General features: G+C 43.7%; 1 protein-coding gene across 2 annotated transcripts in view; it reads left to right on the top strand.

The window, feature by feature from the left end:
* Window positions 1-5,759: 5,759 nt before the first annotated feature.
* ITPRID1 (ITPR interacting domain containing 1) overlaps window positions 5,760-21,194 on the top strand; it is an 88,666-nt gene continuing 73,231 nt past the window's right edge. The window contains exons 1-3 of one of the 2 annotated variants that reach the window (XM_061586128.1): window positions 5,760-6,038; window positions 7,216-7,328; window positions 15,673-15,850. In XM_061586128.1, the coding sequence (XP_061442112.1) occupies window positions 15,694-15,850 (157 nt within the window). In that variant the 5' untranslated portion in view covers window positions 5,760-6,038; window positions 7,216-7,328; window positions 15,673-15,693. The remainder of the gene's footprint in view (window positions 6,039-7,215; window positions 7,329-15,672; window positions 15,851-21,194) is intronic. The other variant, XM_061586126.1, reaches the window with a different exon arrangement.

Raw genomic sequence — 21,194 nt, 5'->3', positions numbered from 1 at the left:
TAACATTTAAGACCCTGCAACCATGTGGGTGGGACCAGTCGTGTCAATTTGTGTTTCATGGGAAAGACCCATGGGATCAACATACATAAAAGTGGCTCACACAGCACTGCTCAGTGGCAGCTGGGGGCAGTGGTATCTGTTCCGGTTTTTAGTTCAAACTTTCAAGGAACTGTTCAAGGTGCTGAACCTAGAGACACTGTTCTAACATGTAAAGGACACCTTACTGGCCTGCTGAACTGACTAAGCAAGCAAAGCAGTCACATTCAGACATCAGGGTGCGAGGGCCATACGTTGGTGTTGTGTGTGGCTGAGGTAACCAATGCCATCCATGGAAGGGAAAACAGAATGATGGTGAGAAAAGCCCTCCACTGCAAAGGAACCTTTTCTCTTTCTGGCGTAGCACTATTGCCAGATAGGTTTAGGGCTCAGGAAACAGGAAGGAATGTTCCTTCCTGTTTCCTAAACTGTGGGACCTTCTTGCAATGGCACCACACCAACAGGGAAGAGGAGATAACTCAGTAGTGGACAGCATGGTGGGGCAGCGGAACACACCTGACCTGCAGTTGGTTACATCGCTGCTGTTTACCATTTACGTCGCTGCTGTTAACCATCTATACTGCTGATGTAGAGGAGTGGAGGTGAGGTGGAGGTAAAGTTGGCACAGCACAAACACACCTGTGGGAGCTCTGGCACTGCATTTGCACCACCCTGAACTCACCACCGCCTCACCCCGCTTACCTCCCAGTAAGCAGCAGCAATGCAACCAAACAGAGGTCAGGTGAGTACTGCCCCCCCACTGCCATCTGCTACTGACATATTCAAAAGTCTATCTTTGAATGTAATGTATTTTCTCACAAAATACCCATTTCTCAACTTATTTCTCTGAAAATACACATGTTAAAATGCATTTTAACACTTTTTATTTTAGTCAAGAACAGCAAAATTCAGAGAAATGTGAACTCCAAAGGATAACTAGGTTTTGATCTGCCCATTAGCTTGGGAGGTGCTGATGAGGTTAATTCATATTAGAATTCACCAGGAATGGATTCCTCAAGCATCCTTACTTTAGGTGACACCACATCTAAAGGAAGAATTTTGCACTCCTCAATTCTTCCATTTGGTCTTAGTCTTTGCAGCCCCAAGCCTCTTTCCCTTTAATCTTTCTTCTTTCAGGCCTTCCTCTACCAGTGGTGGCTGGTAGCTCAGTTTCAGTGGGCAGAGAAATCTGCTCTGGGTTTTACTCTAAACTTTGAAGGAGCAGTCCAAGGTGTGAAGTTCCTTGAACTTCGGACTAAAACCCAAAGTGGATTCAACTGCCCCACTGAATGGAGCCAGAAGCTGCCACTGACCTCTACCAAACTTTGAGATACGCTTCATCTTTCATAAAACAATTCAACTCATGACATATTATATTGCTTAATTGAACAATACTTAAACTGGAGAGAAGATTATGCCACATGTTACCCAAGCCAGAGAGAAAATGGTGTCCAAACCATTTTGAAAATGTTGAAAGCATATGATAACATATGTACAACCATGAAAGTTTATGCCAGTACTCCATATCTGACTCAACATCTCACATTATTGAGACTTAGAACCCGTAATAATTCCCATCCTTTTGGAATCAATGTGCGAGCCTCAACATGGCCTGTGCTAAGGTTTCCTGAAGGAATGACTTTTTCCACCTCTTCCCATGTGTGTATGTTTTTCACATCGCCCACATGATGTTGTCCTCATCTAAGCAGCAGCTCCTCCGCTCCAGTGCAGAGACTAGAAATGGCAAGCAGCAGGATCAGTTACTTCACCGTCCTTCTCTTCCACTCTTCCTTTCCTTACTGGGTAACCCTTCTTCAGCTGGTTAAGACTTTCCTCCCTTGCAGTTCCCATAATGATTAACCCCATGTTGCTATTAAGCTTTTTCCTTAGCTGAAGAGCAGCTTGAGGAGGGATGCAATTTCTATCATGAGAATCATGGGAGTGGGAGGGAAGGTTTAAAACATTCCTCTCTCGGCAACCCCCCTTGTGCTGAAAAATGTTAATCTTTATCTTGAGCTCCACCCTTCCTGTTTCTCTGTTGATCAGTGGGAGGGTATGTTGTGGGACATGTAAGATTAGGCAGTGGAGCAGAAGCAAGCCAAGGGCCACAGTTTGCACATTTCTGAACAAAAAAGGCATGTTTCTTAGAGACAATGCATACTGATGGAGAATACGCATATTACCTGGACAATGTACAAAATGCAGTTGAGATATGTTATTTTCCAAGGCCGGTTTGAGATTATGTATAGTCACTGGGAAATGTGCACAATTCCCTCTTCATGGAAGGTTAACGTGCACATTCTCCACAAGGCCCAGTGAATGTGTACAATGGCCAATTATTATGCACATTAACCACTCAACTTACATTCGTCTCAACACACACACACACACACACATCTAGAGATTATTCACTAATAGGCAAAAAGCCTTGCAGTTTAAGAACTTACCTATAGCCAACGGATATTTCTATCAAACTTTAAAAAGCAGGAAAATTGGACAACTACAGTGAATATTCCAGGGGAGCAGGAGACCTGAACTCCTCTCTGAGATATTGTACTGCCCAACAAATTTGTAAAAATGCAAACACAATTTGGGTTGGTCTTTCACAGTCCAATTCACTTGCTGTGTAGAATTTGGTAACATGTGCCTCTGAGCATATGGTGAGTGGTGGCAATGGAGAATTACATTTTTGTATGTTTGTTGATGTTCTTCTTACTTTACTTCTTTCCTGTGTTACTACTGTTTCTACAGAGAGTCTAACCTATAAAATTATATTTCTCTCATGATTCATCCTAGAAATCTGTGTCAAATTTATTTTTATTAATTTCAAAGACTTTTTATTGGTCAAAGTTATAGGATAGTGAAGACAGCCTTTTCAAACTGGAAGTTATGCTCTGTTTCTCTTTTTGGTGTATTAACAGTTGAATCTGAAACTGCAGTTTCATGTAAAATCAAAAAGATTACAATATGTTGCTACTTAAACAATGACTCTAGATGCTGGAAAAAACAAACTTGGCCTGCCCAAGATGCATGTTTTCAGCCTGCTATGCTTAAACCACTTCATTTAAGGAAAAGTGGGCACGGTCAATTAAAAACATAGAGCACACCTAGAATTTGCTAGAGTATATTTCCCCTCCCACTGTTTTATCTTGTGCAAACTGAGATGCTCCTCATGTCCTTTGGAAACTATTATGCAGAAGAGTCAGTGCCATTATTCCACAACAGGTTTTGGAGTTTTTTTTAGTGTTACAAAGTGTTGCTATACTTCACATATTCACAGAAACAGAAGAAAAATAATGATTTACTATAGGAAACCTCACAAAAATTGCAAAGTAAATCAAACATATTTACAGTGACTATATGAACTATATCAACTGTCTCAATATTGTTGCTTCCTCCCTGCTAAAACAAGATCAGCACAGCACATGTCTTGCTTCTGTTATTTGGGCTGATTGCAGGTGTTACCACCACTCACGATATGCTCAGAGGCATATGTTACCAAATTCTTCCAAGTTACACAGCAAGTGGATTGGACTGTGAAAGACCAACCCAAAGTGTGTTTACATTTTTACAAATGTGTAGGGCAGAATATCTCAGACAGGAGGTCAGGTCTCCTCCTCCCCTGGTGCATTCACTATAGCTGCCCAATTTCCTTGCTTTTAAAGTTTGATAGAAATACCTGTTGGGTGTTGGACTATGACCTGGGAGATCAGGGTTTGAATTGCCACACAGCCATGAAGCTCACTGGGTGACTTTGGACCAGTCACTGCCTCTCAGCTTCAGAGGAAGGCAATGGTAAATCCCCTCTAAATACCGCTTACCAGGGTCACCACCAGTCAGAATTAGGGTTGCCAGGTTCATGGCCTGAGACTGATCCTGTATCTTTAGGAGAGGAGAGAAAGTCAGCCAAGTGCAGGTGTTCTTGCAACCCTGTAATGGGAAAAACCACAAGGTGGAATTCTCCCTTCCCCCTGCAGGAGAAGGTGGGGATTGGAAGGGGGTGGGGGAGGGGAAGGGAGGAGCAAAGAATGGGGGAGGGAAGGGGCGAGAGGGAGGGGATAGGAGAGAGGAGGAGGAGGGAGGGCAGGTTTGATCATTTGCATGCTTTTTGAGTTCAGTGGGATTTACTCCTGTGCAATCATATGTAGAATAGGTGAAAATGACCTGGGGGAGGGGGAGGGGAAGGGGTGGGAGAGGAAGAGGAGGAAGGCAGGAAAGGGAGGGGGAGGGAGGAAGGGGAGAAGAGAGGGAAGGGAGGAGATTGGATTGGTGGACACTGGACAGAAGGGAAGGCCCTTTCCTTTTCAAAAGGAAAACTTTGTGAACAGTATCATTGTTTTTCAGGGTTTCCCCCACCTTTTATTCTACAGCAGGCACATGTAGCCTCCCACCCAATTTTAAACCAAAGCTGTCCTTGGCCACATCCACACCAGACCTTTATGCCAATTTAGACAGTCATGGCTTCTCCCAAAGAATTCTGGGAAGTGTAGTCAGTGAAGAGTGCTGAGAATTACTAGGAGATGCCGTTTTCACCTCACAGGGCTTCAATCAGAGCGACTGATGGTTCAACCACTCTGGCCACTGGAGCTCTGTCAGGGGAATAGGAGTCTCCTCTGAGCACCCTTCACAAACTACACTTTCCAGGATGCTTTGGGGGAAGCTATGACTGTCTAAAGTGAAATAAATGTCTGGTGTGGGTGTGGCCCCCTGATTAGGCAAACCAAGCAGCTGTGAGTCTGGCTTTTAGAACACTGACCGTTGGTTCTTACTGAGCATGCCCGTGCTTATCATTGACTCCAATGCTAAATTTCTTAAATTAATTAAAAATCAGCCAGGCATTTTTTTTTAACTTTGAAACTGCAGAAGGTGAAGGTCGGAGTATGGGGCAAGGTCAGTAATAGGATTCCAGGTACTCTGTGAACATGGCTGATTTTTAATGAATTTCAACAAATTATGAGAGTACTTACAGAAAAAAGTCCAACAGAGGTCTGTTTTCTCTCTGTTTTTTTAGACTTTGAACTCTCGATTCTCTCTGACTGTTGTATCACCATGAAAATTTAGAAGGTTGTTAAGCAAGCTTTTCTGAGTTCAGGACTATAAGTTTTGTAAGGATTGTTTTGAAATGAGATTATGTAACGCAGGTACTTTCAATTTAACGTTGCGAAATGCAAAAATCCATGCTGGCAATTATATACAGCCACTGTTGTGGCTGTATAATACTTGTCTGTTATTAATCAAAAATAGGTGTGCTGTTACAAGTCCCCAGCATTGTGACTCTACCTGGAAGTCCTTCTGATAAGTCTTTCTCAAGCACTGCTATGCAAGTTGGTACTTGTCCAGCTCTCAAATGGAAGTTCCATGGCCTGTCTGCATTCAGAATACCAAGTTGTGTGTTCTTCATTGCTTGCTGTTGCTTTGCAATTCAAATTGGAGGGTTTTGTATCACCCAGTACTATATCCATGGCAACTAAAAAAAGGGGGGGATAAGTTTGCAGTACTTCCTTAGTGGAGTTTAATCGTTCCCCTTGTGCCTGTGCCAAAAGGTCAAACTGTTTTAAAGGAATAGGGGTGTCTTGTTTTTGGAATAAAAGCAGAGAGGAGTTCCTGTTTTAGAATCTGCTTCAATTCTGCTTCCTCCTCTGTTTTCCCTCGTGACTCTGCACATCACTAAAACTTAGATGAGTAGTTGTTCTACCCTTCCTTCCTTTTGCTGGGAGGGCAAGCAAACAATCGTCTATCGTAGCTGTCAACCCAAAACGCCACTATTTGGCAAAAAGTCCTTTTTGGCTTTTCATGGAAGGTTTTTTAATTCAATGGGGGTTGGAAAGGCAGCCCAGGAACACCAGTTCCTGTACCTTGCCTTTTCAGTCCAGGGGTCTGTGGAAAAATACAGATTTAGAGGCACCAGACTACCAAGGACTGTCTTGTTGTATGCCTGCGGCAACTGCAAAAACCAACACAAATTGGACTTCAACATCATCTAAGGACCCTTTTCTGTCCTGGTAAATTTTGCAATTCTCTTTTTCATGTCATGAATATTTGGGTTATGTTAAGGTGAAGTTTTGTTCATTCTTTGATATTTTGAAGTTGTGCCTGTTACAGATGTTTTTAGTAAAGGCAGTGGAATCTGAAGTTTGAATTTAGTTTGAATTCTCTTGTTAAGGACTGTGTGTCCTCACAGGGCGTTATATTTACTTTGTAGTAAGTCTCCTTGATTGCAGTGAAACTTACTTACAACTTAAGTTAAATGCACAGGGCTGGGAACAACTACTTATTTAGAAGAAAGGTGTGCTGAAATCACTGGTCAGGATGTCAGTGCACGTGAAATTTTTTTCTTTGGTTCCTGATGTTTGAGAAGGCAAAGCTGAACATCTTGTGCTCCCTTCCTCTTTGAGCTTTACATTCTCACCAGTTTTGCCTTTTTGGCAATGCTCATTTTCCTTTAGTGCAATCTAAAGTTCAGTCAGCCCCCTGGATTTCTGCCTGTGTAAGTAGCTGTGTAGATAGCTGGTATAGCACAGTGGAGAGGAGACCTGGCTGGGAGTCCAGAGTCTGTGAGTTCAAATCCCTGCTCGTGTCTCCTGGGTGTAAAGGGCCAGCTAAAGATCACCCCCACTGTGAGTGGCTCAGGGGCAGAGCTTAGAAAAGTTACTTTTTTGAACTACAACTCCCATCAGCCCAATCCAGTGGCCATGCTGGCTGGGGCTGATGGGAGTTGTAGTTCAAAAAAGTAACTTTTCTAAGCTCTGCTCACGGGTTACATGCCCTACCACCTGTGCAGCTGTGGGCAAGCTGCATAGTCCCAAGGAGCGCAGTTGCCCCCCAGCTGGCAGTTGCACACAAGAAAGGGGCTGGCTTGTGCAGCTGTGGCAAGCTGAGCAAGCCCTAGCCAGCTGGGGAGGACTAGCCTCAGAGGGAGGCAATGGTAAACCCCCTCTGAATACCGCTTACCATAAAAACCCTATTCATAGGGTAGCCGTAAGTCCGGATCGACTTAAAGGCAGTCTATTTCCATTTTCAAGTATGCGTAGAACTCGAGGACATGCACTCTGTGCTTCGGCATATATATGAATTTGTAGCTTTCTGACTCAGGAGGGCGTCCCTACATGACAAAACAAGTGTCGGGTCAAGAGTTAGCATGAAAGGTGAATACATTTAAAATTTATTATCCACTTGCAGGAAGTTGGCACTGATCTTTTAAAGGTACAAATAGGAAAACAGATAATACATTGATAGAGTTCTGCTTATGGTTGCTGGCTGATAATAAAACCCAGGAAGGGAGACATCACATTGTAAGTATACCTTTAAAAGTTACTTCCATAAACTGAACGATGTGTTAAGTATTACCAACCAGGTGCACATGCTTGAGAAAGTCTTCTGATTTGATTTAGATGCTGGCTTTCCTCCTGTGCTATCCCTCCTCTCCTCTTGGGGCAGAACATAACAATGGCTGATTTTTTTTACATGTTTTTGTCCTTGCCTTTGTTCTTCCGAGGAATCTCTGCCACTCTTTGAAGTGGGTCCTATGCTAAGGGCATGTCACATTTTGCTAGAAAAGTTACTAAGACTTCTTTATGAGACTGTACTAGTCTAAGATCAGTGATGATGCTCCTGTTTATGTTAATTTTAATGCAACCTGCTAGTTTCTCTATTTAGTTATCTGAAGCCTTAATCCTTTAAATCAAAAGCCAAAGTTATTTTTTTGGTGTACCACTTAGGACTTGTTTCACTTATGTGTCTTAATTAGCTTGGGTCCATCCTATAGACTTGTAAGATGAGGTGCACAGGAATGACAGGTTTATGTCCAGCTGATGCTGACAAGTGGACTTGAGGAGTGCTACTTCCCTATTCACAACAAATCCTGTAGTTTTCAAAGGCCTGGCTTCACAGCCAGGGAGATTTTGAGGTGGTAACTGCAACTGAGTTAATAGGGTATGTCTTCCCTAAGTACATAGCCTAGTCTGTCTTATCCTCTATATCAGCCTTTCCCAACCAGTGTGCCTCCAGATGCTGTTGGACCACAACTCCCATCAGCCTCAGCCAGCATTGCTAATGGTCAGGAAAGATGGGAGTTGTGGTCCAACAACATGTGGAGGCACACTGGTTGGGAAAGGCTGCTCTATATGTAGACTCTATATGTGGGGAGGAGGGCTGCACCTGCTGGCACATGTCCTGCTACCACTGATATCCACATGTTGAGTGTCTCTAAAGGGGCACCTGTATGTCTACAGCTGTATGCATGTAGGCCCTCTATGTGACTGGAGCAATTGTATAGGAGTCCTCTTCACATGAAATGTCTATGCAGGTATAACTGTGTATGTATATCTGCTTCTCTGAAGATGTACTATTCAGTGCACAGATGTCAGGGTGGAGCTAGTGGAATGCATGATGTTTGGGGAAGGCCAGTTTATTTATTTATTTATTGCACTTGTATACCGCCCCATAGCTGAAGCTGTCTGGATGGTTTACAGCAATCAATTACAGTTCCTATGATCGCTCTTCTCCATGCATGTGGTCCGCTTGTGGAAGGCAACCTGTGAGATGAGCATTTTTCACATGCTAATTCCTGCACATTGAGTTGGCATTAAAGGTGCAGCTACAGCTGACAACCCTTGTCCTGCTTTTCTTACTCTTCTCCTTATAGCATTTCATTACAGCACTATATTTAATGCAGCATGTGATTCAGGTTCTGTCACTGTCAACTCATTCCATTACTTTAGCTATTTTGAAAACACTTTGATCCACTTAGCCACGATGATCTTTCAAAATTTATCCATTTATATTTCTGTGTAGTTTGTTATATCCTGGAGTTTATTTCATATTAATTATAAACCAGTTTTTACTAATGCACTTTCAGTTCTGTCTTTGTCCCATCATTCTACACAGCATTTAAAATAAAAATCTAAAAAAGATTCTACAGCCTTGAATTAAAACAACTCAGAGTCTTGTATTAATTTAAAGGCTACCAGATTTATTGTGGCTTCAGCTTTCATAGACTAGAGTCCACTTCATCAGATGCAGGATGGGCAAAATAAATCTGTTGCTATAAAAAACTAGGCATAGTTACCCTTCTGGAAGTTGTCTCAATTCAGAGGCAATAATTTCTGTACTGCTGTCATATTGGGATCTCACTGGCCTATCAAATATAAATGTTAATAGTTGGCTTCCTGAAACAGATTAAATGATGACACTGGCCAGATTGTTTCCTGATTGGTAGGCTTGTTAGCCTCTTGTCCCAAAACCAGCAAAGAGTCTTGTGGCACCTTAAAGATTGAGTGATAAGGCAGGAGGCAGGAGTTGCCTATGTGGTGCCGTCCTAGTGTTTTGGACTAAACTCCCACCTTCCCTGGCCATGCTGGCTGGAGCTGATGGGAGTTGTAGTCTACAAAATCTGGAAGGCACCATGTTGGCTATCCATGGCATAAGTGGGCTACAGTCCACATCATTGGATTCATGAAGTGCTACCCAAGACACAAGTGGTCCAGTAAATAAGTATCAACTTTTTGACATTTCCTCCAAAATTATGTTGGTCTTATGATTAGAGTCTTGGACTATGACCTGGGAGACCAGGGTTTGAATCCCCACACAGCCATGAAGCTCACTGGGTGACCTTGGGCCAGTGAGGAAGGCAATGGTAAACCACCTCTGAATACCACTTACCATGAAACACCTATCCGTAGGGTCGCCATAAATTGGGATTGACTTGAAGGCAATCCATTTTCCTTTTTTTTTAATCCATTTGAATATCAAGCCATGAAGCAAATCTGCTGTGTCCCTTCTTATAGACTGTATATATATAGAAATTGTTTTAAAAATGCATACAATTTTGACTCAAGACTTATTTTCCCTTTATCAGTTGTGGTCTAGTTTTGATGGCTATAGCAAGGAACTTGGCTAGATTTTCCGTAATCTTTGGGCTAGAGTCTGCTATTAAAATAGAAACATAAAATTAATCTAAGTTCCCCAAGTGGAAAACACTGAGGAGATAAATTGGGATCTTATAGCCCTATAAAAATTACAGTATAGAAGAACATTGGCTAACATTGCAACTGAGCTCTTTTCGCAAGGACAACCTGTCAAATGCCAAGGCAGCTTGGCACATCAGCCTTCCATAACTGCTATTTGCAAAGCATTCAGCCTAGCCATAGAAAATGGTCTCCTATATCCAGGAATATATTACAAAAGTTTATATATTTGAGGGGTTGAGTTAGTTTTTCCCCAATCTGGTGTCTTAAAAGAGCATTTAACCCTGTGCAAGCACCAAGCACCTCGGTGACATCGAGCAATTAGAATACAGTGGCTGCTTTCACACTGCACTTTATTCTGTTATTCCTACAATTTCTTACCTGGTAATTTGTGCATTTTATTTGACCTTTCATACAACATAAAAGCTAGTTCCAGAAGTCTAGAGGAATATAGTAGAAACTTAGTGCTAATTTTCATGATAAATAAAACAAGAAATAATCTGTTTGGGAACCTGGAAGATCGCAGGAGCTTTGTGTTAGCTATAGCTGCTCATGTGACAGGCATCCTGGCATGCAATGCATTCCTGCCCTTTAGGCCCATGCCAATTAATTTTTTTCTGATGAAAATTGTACCGGTATTCTGGCAGAGTCATGAGTAGCAGCTTCCTCTTCCTCCTTTTCCCACACACACACCTGTGTCCAGACACTAACTCACACAGTGAATTTGGGGGAGAACTACAGGGTGCATGTGTATAACGAGGGAGGGACAAAAACAAGATGTTTGTTGCAACAGTGTGAAAGACATTTGTGCAAAAGGCCGGTATGTCGGCTGAAAAAGCCACAGTTCCTTAACACAACAGGTACTGTAGTCTGAAAGGAAGTTTAGGAATCGGGACAGAAGTGTTACCTTTTTAATCTGTTAAACTAATGCAATAAGACACTGTAATACTTTGTATACATTGTCTTGGATAAGCAACGAGCTCCAGCTCATTTTTGCTCTTTAGGGCATCTAGATGTCCATGATGTTCTTTTGTGGGTTGCAGAAAGTACACACAAGATGGGAACCATTTTACCAACCAATTTTCTGAGCTAAAGGTTGCTTTTGGAGAGCAATTAGGAAGTCAAACACACAGCTGATGAGTAGAGGTAGCACCCAAATTATGGCCAAAGGGACACACTCATCTGAAAAAGATGCATCCTGTCAGATTTACAATGAAAGTTTAATGTATTTGAAACCTAACAACAATATGCAAGAAGGCAGCACTGATAACTTTAATTTTGAGTCGGTATAGGTCTGTTTGTTTGTTCAGATGAAGATATGCAGGCTTAAAGCAGGGCGCAATGAGGAGTGAGCACAATAACCTGGCTGCCAGGATTTCTGAGAGGATAAACTGGAATAATGCCATGTACAGTTGCTGTGAGCTCTTCAGACGAAGGATAGGATACTAATGTATGGTGGAAGTGCTGCTGTTGCAGCCCACCTTATATCAAGCCATAAATGGGTTGTTGGTCCTCACCCACCAGATGAAGTCCAATGTCCTACAGCCCCTCCACACTTGACACAATAAGATCTGAGAGTCAGTGTATATATTCACTAATAGGCAAAAAAAACCCTTGCGGTTTAAGAACGTACCTATAGCCAACAGATATTTCTACCAGTGAAGGGTGCTGAGAGTTGCTAGGAGATGCCCTATTCCCCTTACAGAGCTACAATCCCCAGAAGAGGGGCTGACTGTGAAAACCACTCTGGCCACTAGAGACATTCTGGTCATAGGAATATCAGTCTCCTCTCAGCATCCTTCACAAACTCACTTCCCAGGAGTTTTGGGAGAAGCCATGACAGTCTAAAGTGACATAAAGGTCTGGTGTGTGTGTGGCTCCCTGATTAGGCAAGCCAAACAGAGTCTGGCTTTTAGAACACTGATAGTTAGTTCTTACTGAGCATGCCCATGCTTATCATTGATTCCAATGCTAAATTTCTTGAATTAATTAAAACTTGGTCAGGCATTTTTTTAACTTTTAAACTGCAGAAGGTGAAGGTCAGTAATAGGATTACAGGTACTCTGTGAACATGGCTGAAATTAATGAATGTTAATTTCAACATATTCTTTCAGAAAAATAGTCCAATGGGTTCATTTTTTTCCTTGTTTTACACTTTGAACTCTCGATTCTCTCTGAGTGTTTTGTGTATCACCATGAAAACTTAGAAGGTTGTTGAGCAAGCATTTCTGAGTTCAGGACTATAAGTTTAGTATGGTTTTGTTTTGAAATGAGCTTATGGCATGGGGGTATTTTTAATTTAACATTGTGGAATGCGAAAAATCCATGCTGACTATAGTATACAGCCACTCTTGTGGCTGTATAATTCATCAGAATATAGGGTTTTAGAGAGCCCTTGGCAAGTTACCTTCCATTGGCTCCTCTCCTATGTTGGTCCCAGTTATGACCCCACCAGGTGTCCATAGTGGGTGGTATCAAGCCATCAAATTAAGTGCCTGTAAGCATTGACCTGGGGCACTGCAGAAATTTAAATAGCAGCCTATGATCACTCCAGAACATTGTGGGAAGTCAAACTGTTGGGCCTGGCCTCCAGCATGGGAAGCCTAGGGCAGGCTTCAGTGCTGTGGCCCCAAGCAGCTGCCCAAAGGCGGTGATGCTGAGCCTGGCAGTATCCAAGGCCAAAGCTGGCCCTCACCATACAGTTCAGAGTGCAGAAGCTAGAACACATATTTTAATGCCTCCCTATTTGGGGGGAAGGAAATGGGTAGTCTGAATATCTTTGTGACATGCTACTTAGGCTGCAGCCTTAAGCACACTTGCTAGGACAGGGGTGGCTAACCTGTGGTCTTCCAGATGTTGGACTGCAATTCCCATCATCCCTGACCATCAGCCATGCTGGCTGGGGCTAATGGGAGTTGTCTAACAACATTTGAAGGAACACAGGTTAGCCACCCCTCTACTAGGGAGCTGGTTCCATTGGGCTCATAGGATTGCACTGGATGTGTGGACGTCTAAAGGTGTCCCACCTATAGCCTAAAGTTATACAGATTGGAAAGCTTTGCCACTTTATTCATACACCAGCCTTGTGCTCAGAGGAAAAAAAACCTGATGTTTGATGAAGGTTACCTCCAGACTGTAACTATTTTACAGGAGTGATTCAATCGCATACCAGCAAATTTAGGTTGGCACAGTTAAAGTGCACAATTAAAATATTCTGGTGCTCTGGCATAACAAACCCACCTTTTTTTAAAAAAAAATCAGACTTTTTGTGGTCAGGGAAGTGATGGGAAAATGCGCTTAAAAGTTTGGGTAACAACTGATTGACAGAAAGTCATCTAACCTCTGCACAAACAAATCAGGATGAATGCTCAATAAACAGGAGATGTTGTATAACTTTTTAAAAGAATGGATAAAGGAAATGCTCCTTCTGAATTTATTTATTTATTTATTTTATTTAATTTATATACCGCCCTAAGCCCAAGGGCTCTCTGGGCGGTGTACATAACAATTAATATGCTTATATATGAAAAAGCAATGATCAGCTTTTTGAAAGCTTCGTAGGTGAATGTTGGACTGGAAGCCATGATTATAGTTGAGCCATAACAAATTTGCTTGAGGACTCTTTATAATGATTAGTATTACAGTAATGTCTAGTGGTCCTGATCCAGATATGCTTGTGCACAATCACCTGTACCACATAAAGGTAAAATGGACACAGTGGTCCAGACATCTGTTGTGGCTATATATTTGCAGCTTCTTCAAGGACAATATATCCTTATCCATCCTATGCATGAACCCTGGACTTTCATGCCCATGCCCATATGAGCTCCATGTGCATTGCTGCACTTGCCTCATTTACTGGAAACTGGGATCCAGGGTGGATGGCATATGTGGAACACAGCTGCTTGTACTGTTGCAGAGTAGCAAAATTAGATATTTGAGCGTCTGAGTGAGCTTTGTGTATTTGAATCTTTGTTCAAGATTGCACCTTCCCTGGAATTAGTCAGACAGAGACTTTAAGCTTTAAAATAAGAAATAACTACTTTATTCTGGAAGTACATACTAAACGTCGCAAGACATCACCCTAAGAGTCGGAAACGACTCGCACGATAAGTGTGGGGACACCTTTACCTTTACCTTTACCTTTTTAACATCTTTGCCACTGCTTCTCATATGCTAAGATTACTATTACATACACTGCATGCCCCCAAAACCTAGGCAGTCATCTCCATGTCTTTTCTATGCTGATAATTCTTGAAATTATTATGATGTAGTTCTTCAGCAGTGTCAGGACTGATTCACACAATCCTTTTTTTGTACCAAAAAATGTTGGCTGGCAACATGTAGCTCATGTTTGCACATATGTGAGGTGATTACCCCAGACTCAAAAAATTTAAATGGATATCAACATTTTACTGTGCCATTGCTACAGAGGTTTCTAATTATGCTAAGACAGTATTGTACCGTTCAAATGCAGGCAGTCACACAACATTTTAGCATGAGTTCATGGTTGTGTGAATTCTATCTTAGACAGATAGTTATCAGGCTGATGGCTTCATTCCATTTATTTTTCTGATGCTCTGTTTTTCTAGAACTCCTGTTATGCTAGCTGTTATTTTTACATTGTTAATTCTACTTAAACAAATTGTATCTCTTCTGCGTTCTGGTGGAGGCAAGAGGCTCCATTCTCCCTTCCCCCACTTTACCATGGTTTGGAGACTGAGGGCTTCTATAAAACTTCTATATATCAAGTTAATTGAGACACAAAATTAAACCATGGTTTAAGTTATATTAGCGAGCCTTCAAGAAGCCCCTGTTATTTCCTAGTTTCCAGCAAACCACAGTTTGCCATTTTATTAAAAAAAAAATAAACTGTAGTTTGTGTTTGCCTTGCAAAACTAGTTTAGAAACCATAATTTGATCCTGGTCTGTCTTGAACCAGGAAAGGAGGCAGCAGGAGGAAGAGGTGTGTGAGCCCAAGACTCCTTGAAGACTCATTCACATAATGCCAAGCCATGGTTTGTCACTGTATCTGAAACACAGCCCATCAGTACTACGGGCACTTTCCTTGACACTTAGCCGAGTGGTGTAAGAGCTACTGCTTCTTTTTAATCTCAGCCAGCTTTTGTTGGCAGACATCAAGTTGATGAGATGGGATTTTAATATTTCCTCTGATTAACTGCAAGGCTGTCGTTTAGTGAAGGTGGGGCACTTGACTTCTCAGTGTTTCAGCCCACAAGAGATTATTGTTCAGGAGCATTTATATCTCTGGCCAGGCTCACTGGTTCTATGCTCTGAGTGAATTAACTATGAAACAATTGTTTAAACAATAAAATGGTCCTGACTGCAAGATATGCATGCCAGACGGCACAGATCCCTTTGCTTCAAAAAAAAGAAAGAAAGAAAGGGTGTTGCCTGTTTGTTCTGTGCTGATAACTTTGTTATATACCACATGATGCAATAAAAAGGAAAATAAAAATGCTCTTAAAATACATTGGTTTTTTTCAATGTATCTTAAGAGCAAGATTTGTTCTTTTATCCAGAACTCTGATACTCAAGCAGATCTTCCTCTCCACAACTGGATAGAGTCCCCACACACATCTGCCTGATCCAAGGCTGTCAAATATTCATTAATTATGTAAAATTGGTCCTTGTTCCTTGTTTTTGTAAGCCTTTTCTATTGTGCACTGAAATGTCCTCTGAATCCCATCACCATGGAATCAACAATAACACTGAAAAGAAAAAGAGAGGACTCCTTTTATCAACCAGAATGTCATGGACACAACTGGATGAAGATTTTCCAGCTCCAAAAGCAGTGGTAGACAACCCTCTTTCTCCTCCATATCTTGGTAAGTAATTCTATGAGTTATAAAGATCTCAGTTATCTGAAAGTCCCTTACCTTCCCCACATGGGAGCTGCTTCAGTGTGGTTCCTTCCTGCACCACTTGGATAAAATCAGAAGCATTATAGCTTCCATCCCCTCCATACTTAGTAAGTCTTACTTACTTACTTAGTAAGTCTGTGGGCCTAACATCTGAATAGGGATGGGATCTGTTGGCCTGTGCCACTTCAAAAGCATTCTGTCTATCTAAGAGGCAGTATCAATTCAAGTTCATTCTTTGTCCACTATCCAGTACTTTTACTATTCCAATTTTTCCTCCCCCCAAAAATCAATATTAATATTGATATTTTGAAAGGAAAACAGTTTTACATCCTCCTCCTCCTCCACTGTTAAAAGCTACTACAGGCTTGGCTTGCTTCCCCCTTGCTTAGAGCTTGGATTATTCAAGTGGAATGGAGGTGGCAGAGAGAGACAGAGCTGTACTGCTGTGCTGTGAGTAAAATCAATAAAATAACAATATATTTGAGGCAATATTCAAGGGGGGAAATCTGGTGTGGGGGGGAAACCTGCTTAAGTAAACAGGATCACTCCACAAAGATGGAGAATATGCAGACCATTGAAAAATCCAGTGCTAAATCCGAATTCATCAGAATTCTCGCCCATCCCTACTTCTGAGTAGACACACATAGACTTGCACTCCATGTCATGTAGGTGGACTCCATGACATGATCCTTTCCCACACCTGTGCTTTCCTAGTTTTTAGAAGGAGTGAGACAGTTCTATGAAAGAGCCTTAATAGGGCTTGTAGATGCTCTTGGCGTGTAGTGATGTGTTATTCATTGTCTACAGATAGTGCCTTCAGTCTCATATTTTAAATGATACATAATAGTTACAGTTGCAGTTGAAGGGTGAAATAAGACACTGACACTTCAGCTTGGGTTGAACAAGGGCCACTTTATTAAATTATAACACACAAACCCAATTTAAAGTGACCTGCAGAGGGAAAATCTAGGTACGGGACTATCTCTAAGCAAGTAGCTTGCCATACAGCTCTTGGGCGACCAGTCCCTGCTGAGGCAAGAGCAAGCCCATCTGCTTACCCCTTACCCCTGCCACACCTTGTAGGTGAGTAGGGGGGCCTTCCCACATCATTCCCACCCGGGGTTGCATAACCCTTGGGTAGATGAGATAAGTTAGCCCCAGAGGCAGCCCATATCCTGTCCTCGAGCCACAAATCCTTGCTGGACAGGCCTCTGGAACCGCCAATCACCTCCACATGTGCCTAAGGGAGCCACCTAGCTGTCCTTAACTATTTCCCTTCCCGCACCTTCCCACCACAAAAGGGGGACAAATCTCTATTTAGTCCCCCTTTGCCCCACTGCCGAGGAGCACCTCTCGCAGACACCCCTGCAGGTCCCCAAGAAATATATTGTTACCTGTGTCAGACAGGTGAACGCCGTCTGCCCTGTAAAGTTCACCCTGCCAGTGCCGGATGTAGGGATGTGGGATTGTTAACCCACCACGTGGAAGAAGGGCCAAGCGAATCCGTCAGTTGACCGTCTTCCGCGCCCGATTTATAGCCCGTGGATCCCATACGCCACGCCACTCCCTCCGCGGCAGCATGTCTGACCATATCAGACGTACGCCAGGCCACCATTGCCTAATGAGCTGCATGTCAGCACATGCTTGAAAGATGTGGGCTTTACCCTTCATCAAGCCAAGGTCATTCCCGCCAAGGTGTATGACCAATACATGCGGAGTAATCCGCGTCGCGTGTTGCTGGAATAGTCCGGGTAGGAGCCCCTCCCAACGCATTCCTCGCCGGCCAAGCCACTGTATCGCCGCCCATCTGCTCAGGCCCAACTGTGAGCCGGCACTTGAGTTCGCTGCCCTTCGAGCTGCCCAGAACACCATGCTGTGGCCGCAAATTAAGATCCGTGTCTGCTCCGTTCCCGACCAGCAACCTGTCAACATAAATGTAATTGTTAAGCTTCCGCAGTCCCCATCCATCTAAAAAGGGCAAATATAGCCCTTAAAAGCGCCAGAAGACCAACGCCCAACAGCCTGTACCTGTGCTTGGGGAAAACCAAAACTTGCCGCTGTAGAAGCAGCTCCAATTCGAAACGAATGGGTACCAAACTGTGCAGGGTTGTAGCCCATCCCCTGTAAAGCCCTTTTTGTTAAAACCCCAAACTGGTAAATGGAAAGGGGTTCCTGGTTTGCATGGGTGAATAAATATCCTGTGCCGGCCCCCCTATCTCTCAAATATGCTTGCAAAGCCCGGACAGGGCAGAGGTTGGGCACTGACGCCGGGGCCAAACGCACGCATCGTCCTTTACACTTTTGGTCTGTTTTAGACCTTCTCAGGACTATACAGGCACAACCTCCTTCTATGGAGATGTCTGCAAACTGGAGGGCACATCCAGATACGTCACGCTTAGAGCACGCCACTACCTCACCAATCCTGAAAGCCCCCAAAAACAGCGTGAGGGCCACCGCATGAAATAGCTTAGTTTCATAGCTGGAGGAGCAAATTGCTTCCCATTGCTCAACCATGCGCAATAACATGTCTGGTGAGATAGGGCGACGGGAATCCGGTGTGACGGGTTGGTTGCGAGCCCACCCTGTCAACATGCGGCGGACCCTAAAGTCCCCAGCATGATCCGCAAAGCCACCAGCCTTCGCTAAAAAGGAAAGCCCTGCCAGCTTATCTTGAAGAGCACGGACTGACATGCCACGTCGCTTACCGTCCACAAGGAACTCCATGATGTGACTCACCGGAATAGGCCACTCAGGAGCATAGCCCTTGGCAGCCCAAAAATCGTGCATCGCCCTACCTGCCTTCCGGTAACTGGCAAGCATGCTGGGGGCAATGGATAGGCTTATGGCCCTCTCCGATTCAGCTCTCCAATCTCCCAAATCGCAAGGGGCAGTGCTTCCAGCTGAGCCCTGGCCCACGGTGCCAGCTGACGGAAACGATCCATCTGATTCCGTGACAGAGCATCAGCAACATCATTATTAATGCCAGGAACATGGCGTGCCCGAAACAAAACGTTAAAGCGCAGGCATAGGAGAACGAAAGAACGGATGAGACCCATAACCCTGGCGTTCCTAGACGTAAGGGAATTGATAACCTGGACTGTGGCCATGTTATTGCACCAAAAGTGGATGGTAGAGTTCTTCAACTCCCCAGCCCACAAATGGACTGCCACAACTATTGGGAAGAATTCCAGAAAGGTCAGATCCTTGACTAGACCTTCTTGCACCCATGTCTGTGGCCATTGTCCCTTACACCAGGAAGACCCAAATACTACCCCAAAACCATAACCTCCAGACGCATCAGACTGCACTTGTAATTCAGCCTCTAATAGACGGTCTTGTCTCCAAAAGGATATCCCATTAAAGTCCTGTAAGAAGGAGGACCACACTGCCAGGTCAGCGCGTAATGCCGCTGTAACCCGAAACCTATGGTGGGGCCGCGAAAGCCCCACCATGGCATCATAGACTCGCCTTAAGAATGCTCTGCCAGGTGCTATGACCCGGCATGCAAAATTAAGGTGCCCAGCTAACTCTTGGAGTGTGGAGAGAAAAACCTTCTGGGCACCTGAGACTTCTAAGATCTTCCTATGTAGAATAAGAAGTTTCTCATGTGGCAGCCTGCAGCATTGGTTGTTGGAGTCAATTTCTATGCCCAAGAAGGTCAAAACAGCCGCTGGACCCTCCGTCTTTTCCGTGGCTAAGGGAACCCCAAGTTCTTCTGTTAAGCCATGGAACTGTGTCATTAAATGTTGGCAAACGCTCGTGCCCATGCTCCCCGCAAATAAAAAATCATCTAAGTAATGCACCACCGAATCTAGCCCAGTCCGCCTTTTAAGAGCCCATTCTAAAAAGGTGCTAAAATGTTCAAAAACAGCGCACGAGATAGAGCATCCCATAGGCAATGCTCGATCCATGTAAAATTTATCATCAAAATGAAAACCCAGCAGTCCAAAGTCTGCGGGGTGGACGGGTAAAAGGCGGAAGGTGGATTTAATATCGCATTTGCCCATGTACGCACCTGGGCCACAAGCGCGCACCATGCGCATCGCAGCATCAAAAGAGGTGTAACGGACTGTGCATAGACTGTCGGGAATGAAATCATTAACCGACTGTCCATGTGGATATGACAGGTGGTGTATTAATCAAAATTCCCCTGGGGCTTTTTTAGGCACTAAACCTAATGGGGATACCCTAAAGTGAGGGAAGGGGGGTGAATGGAATGGACCAAGTACTCGCCCTGCCTGTACTTCTTTATCAATTTTCATTTGCACAAGTGCTTCCATGCCCAGGAGAGATTTTAAATTGCGGGACATGAAGACGACTCTTGGGCCATCGTAGGGAATGCGGAAGCCTGACAAAAACCCCTGTAATAAAAAACTGGCATCTCCCACTGCCGGGTAACCGGCAAGTAAGGTCCGCAGTACATGCAGCTTAATTGGGGAGGGGCCCTTTTCCTGGAGCAACTCCAGGTGGGGGCTGCTTTCTGCCCCCTTGTTGGTCCCTACCACCACCTCTGTAGAGCTGTCCCTACCACCACCCCTGTCAGCTGTGCGACGAGCGGGGCGTCATGTAGCTGTGTGGTTCATGGGGGGGGGAATCAAAAGCCACAGTATTAGGACCAACCAAAATGTCACAATGTTGTGATCAAGCTTTTTAGTCCTCCAGACTTTTTCATCAGACCGGCTGTTGAACAAAATGGGGGGGGGGGGTGATTTCAACTGAACAACAGGAAAAACCTCCTAATTGTTAGAGTGGTACGACAATGAAGCCAATTACCTAGGGAGGTGGTGGGCTCTCCAACACTGGAGGTATCCAAGAGGCAGCTGGACAGCCATCCGTTGGGTATGTTTTAAGTTGCATTCCTGCATTAAGCAGGGGGTTGGACTCGATGGCCTTATAGGCCCCTTCCAACTCTACTGTTCTGTGATTCTATTATGCTGTTGCCTCAAAGTCTGCAGTTTATAACAGCCTGAAAATGGAGTACAGGAGGAAGGATTACATTAGTGTAAGTAGGTGCCAGACACATTTCAGAATGCACCTCAGGCTTTTGGGAAAAGTAGCAGAAAAGAAAAAAGGGCTGTTCCCCCATTTTTGAAAATATACAAACTAATAACTGCATGCTTCTATCTTCTGCACTGATTGGTACACATAGGCTCCTTGTGAGGCAGAGGACAAAAGAAGGGCAAAGCACATTGTGGTCTTTATATCAGCAAAGGTGGAGATCAATTAAAAAGTAAAAAGAAACCAAATGGGTAGTATTATTACCTGGTGGTTGGAGATTATATAACCATTCCCCCTAAAATGAATGATC

The sequence above is a fragment of the Rhineura floridana genome, chromosome 10 (genome assembly GCF_030035675.1).
Source record: "Rhineura floridana isolate rRhiFlo1 chromosome 10, rRhiFlo1.hap2, whole genome shotgun sequence".
Taxonomy (NCBI): Eukaryota; Metazoa; Chordata; class Lepidosauria; order Squamata; family Rhineuridae; genus Rhineura; species Rhineura floridana.
This window is presented reverse-complemented; position numbering and strand designations above follow the sequence as displayed.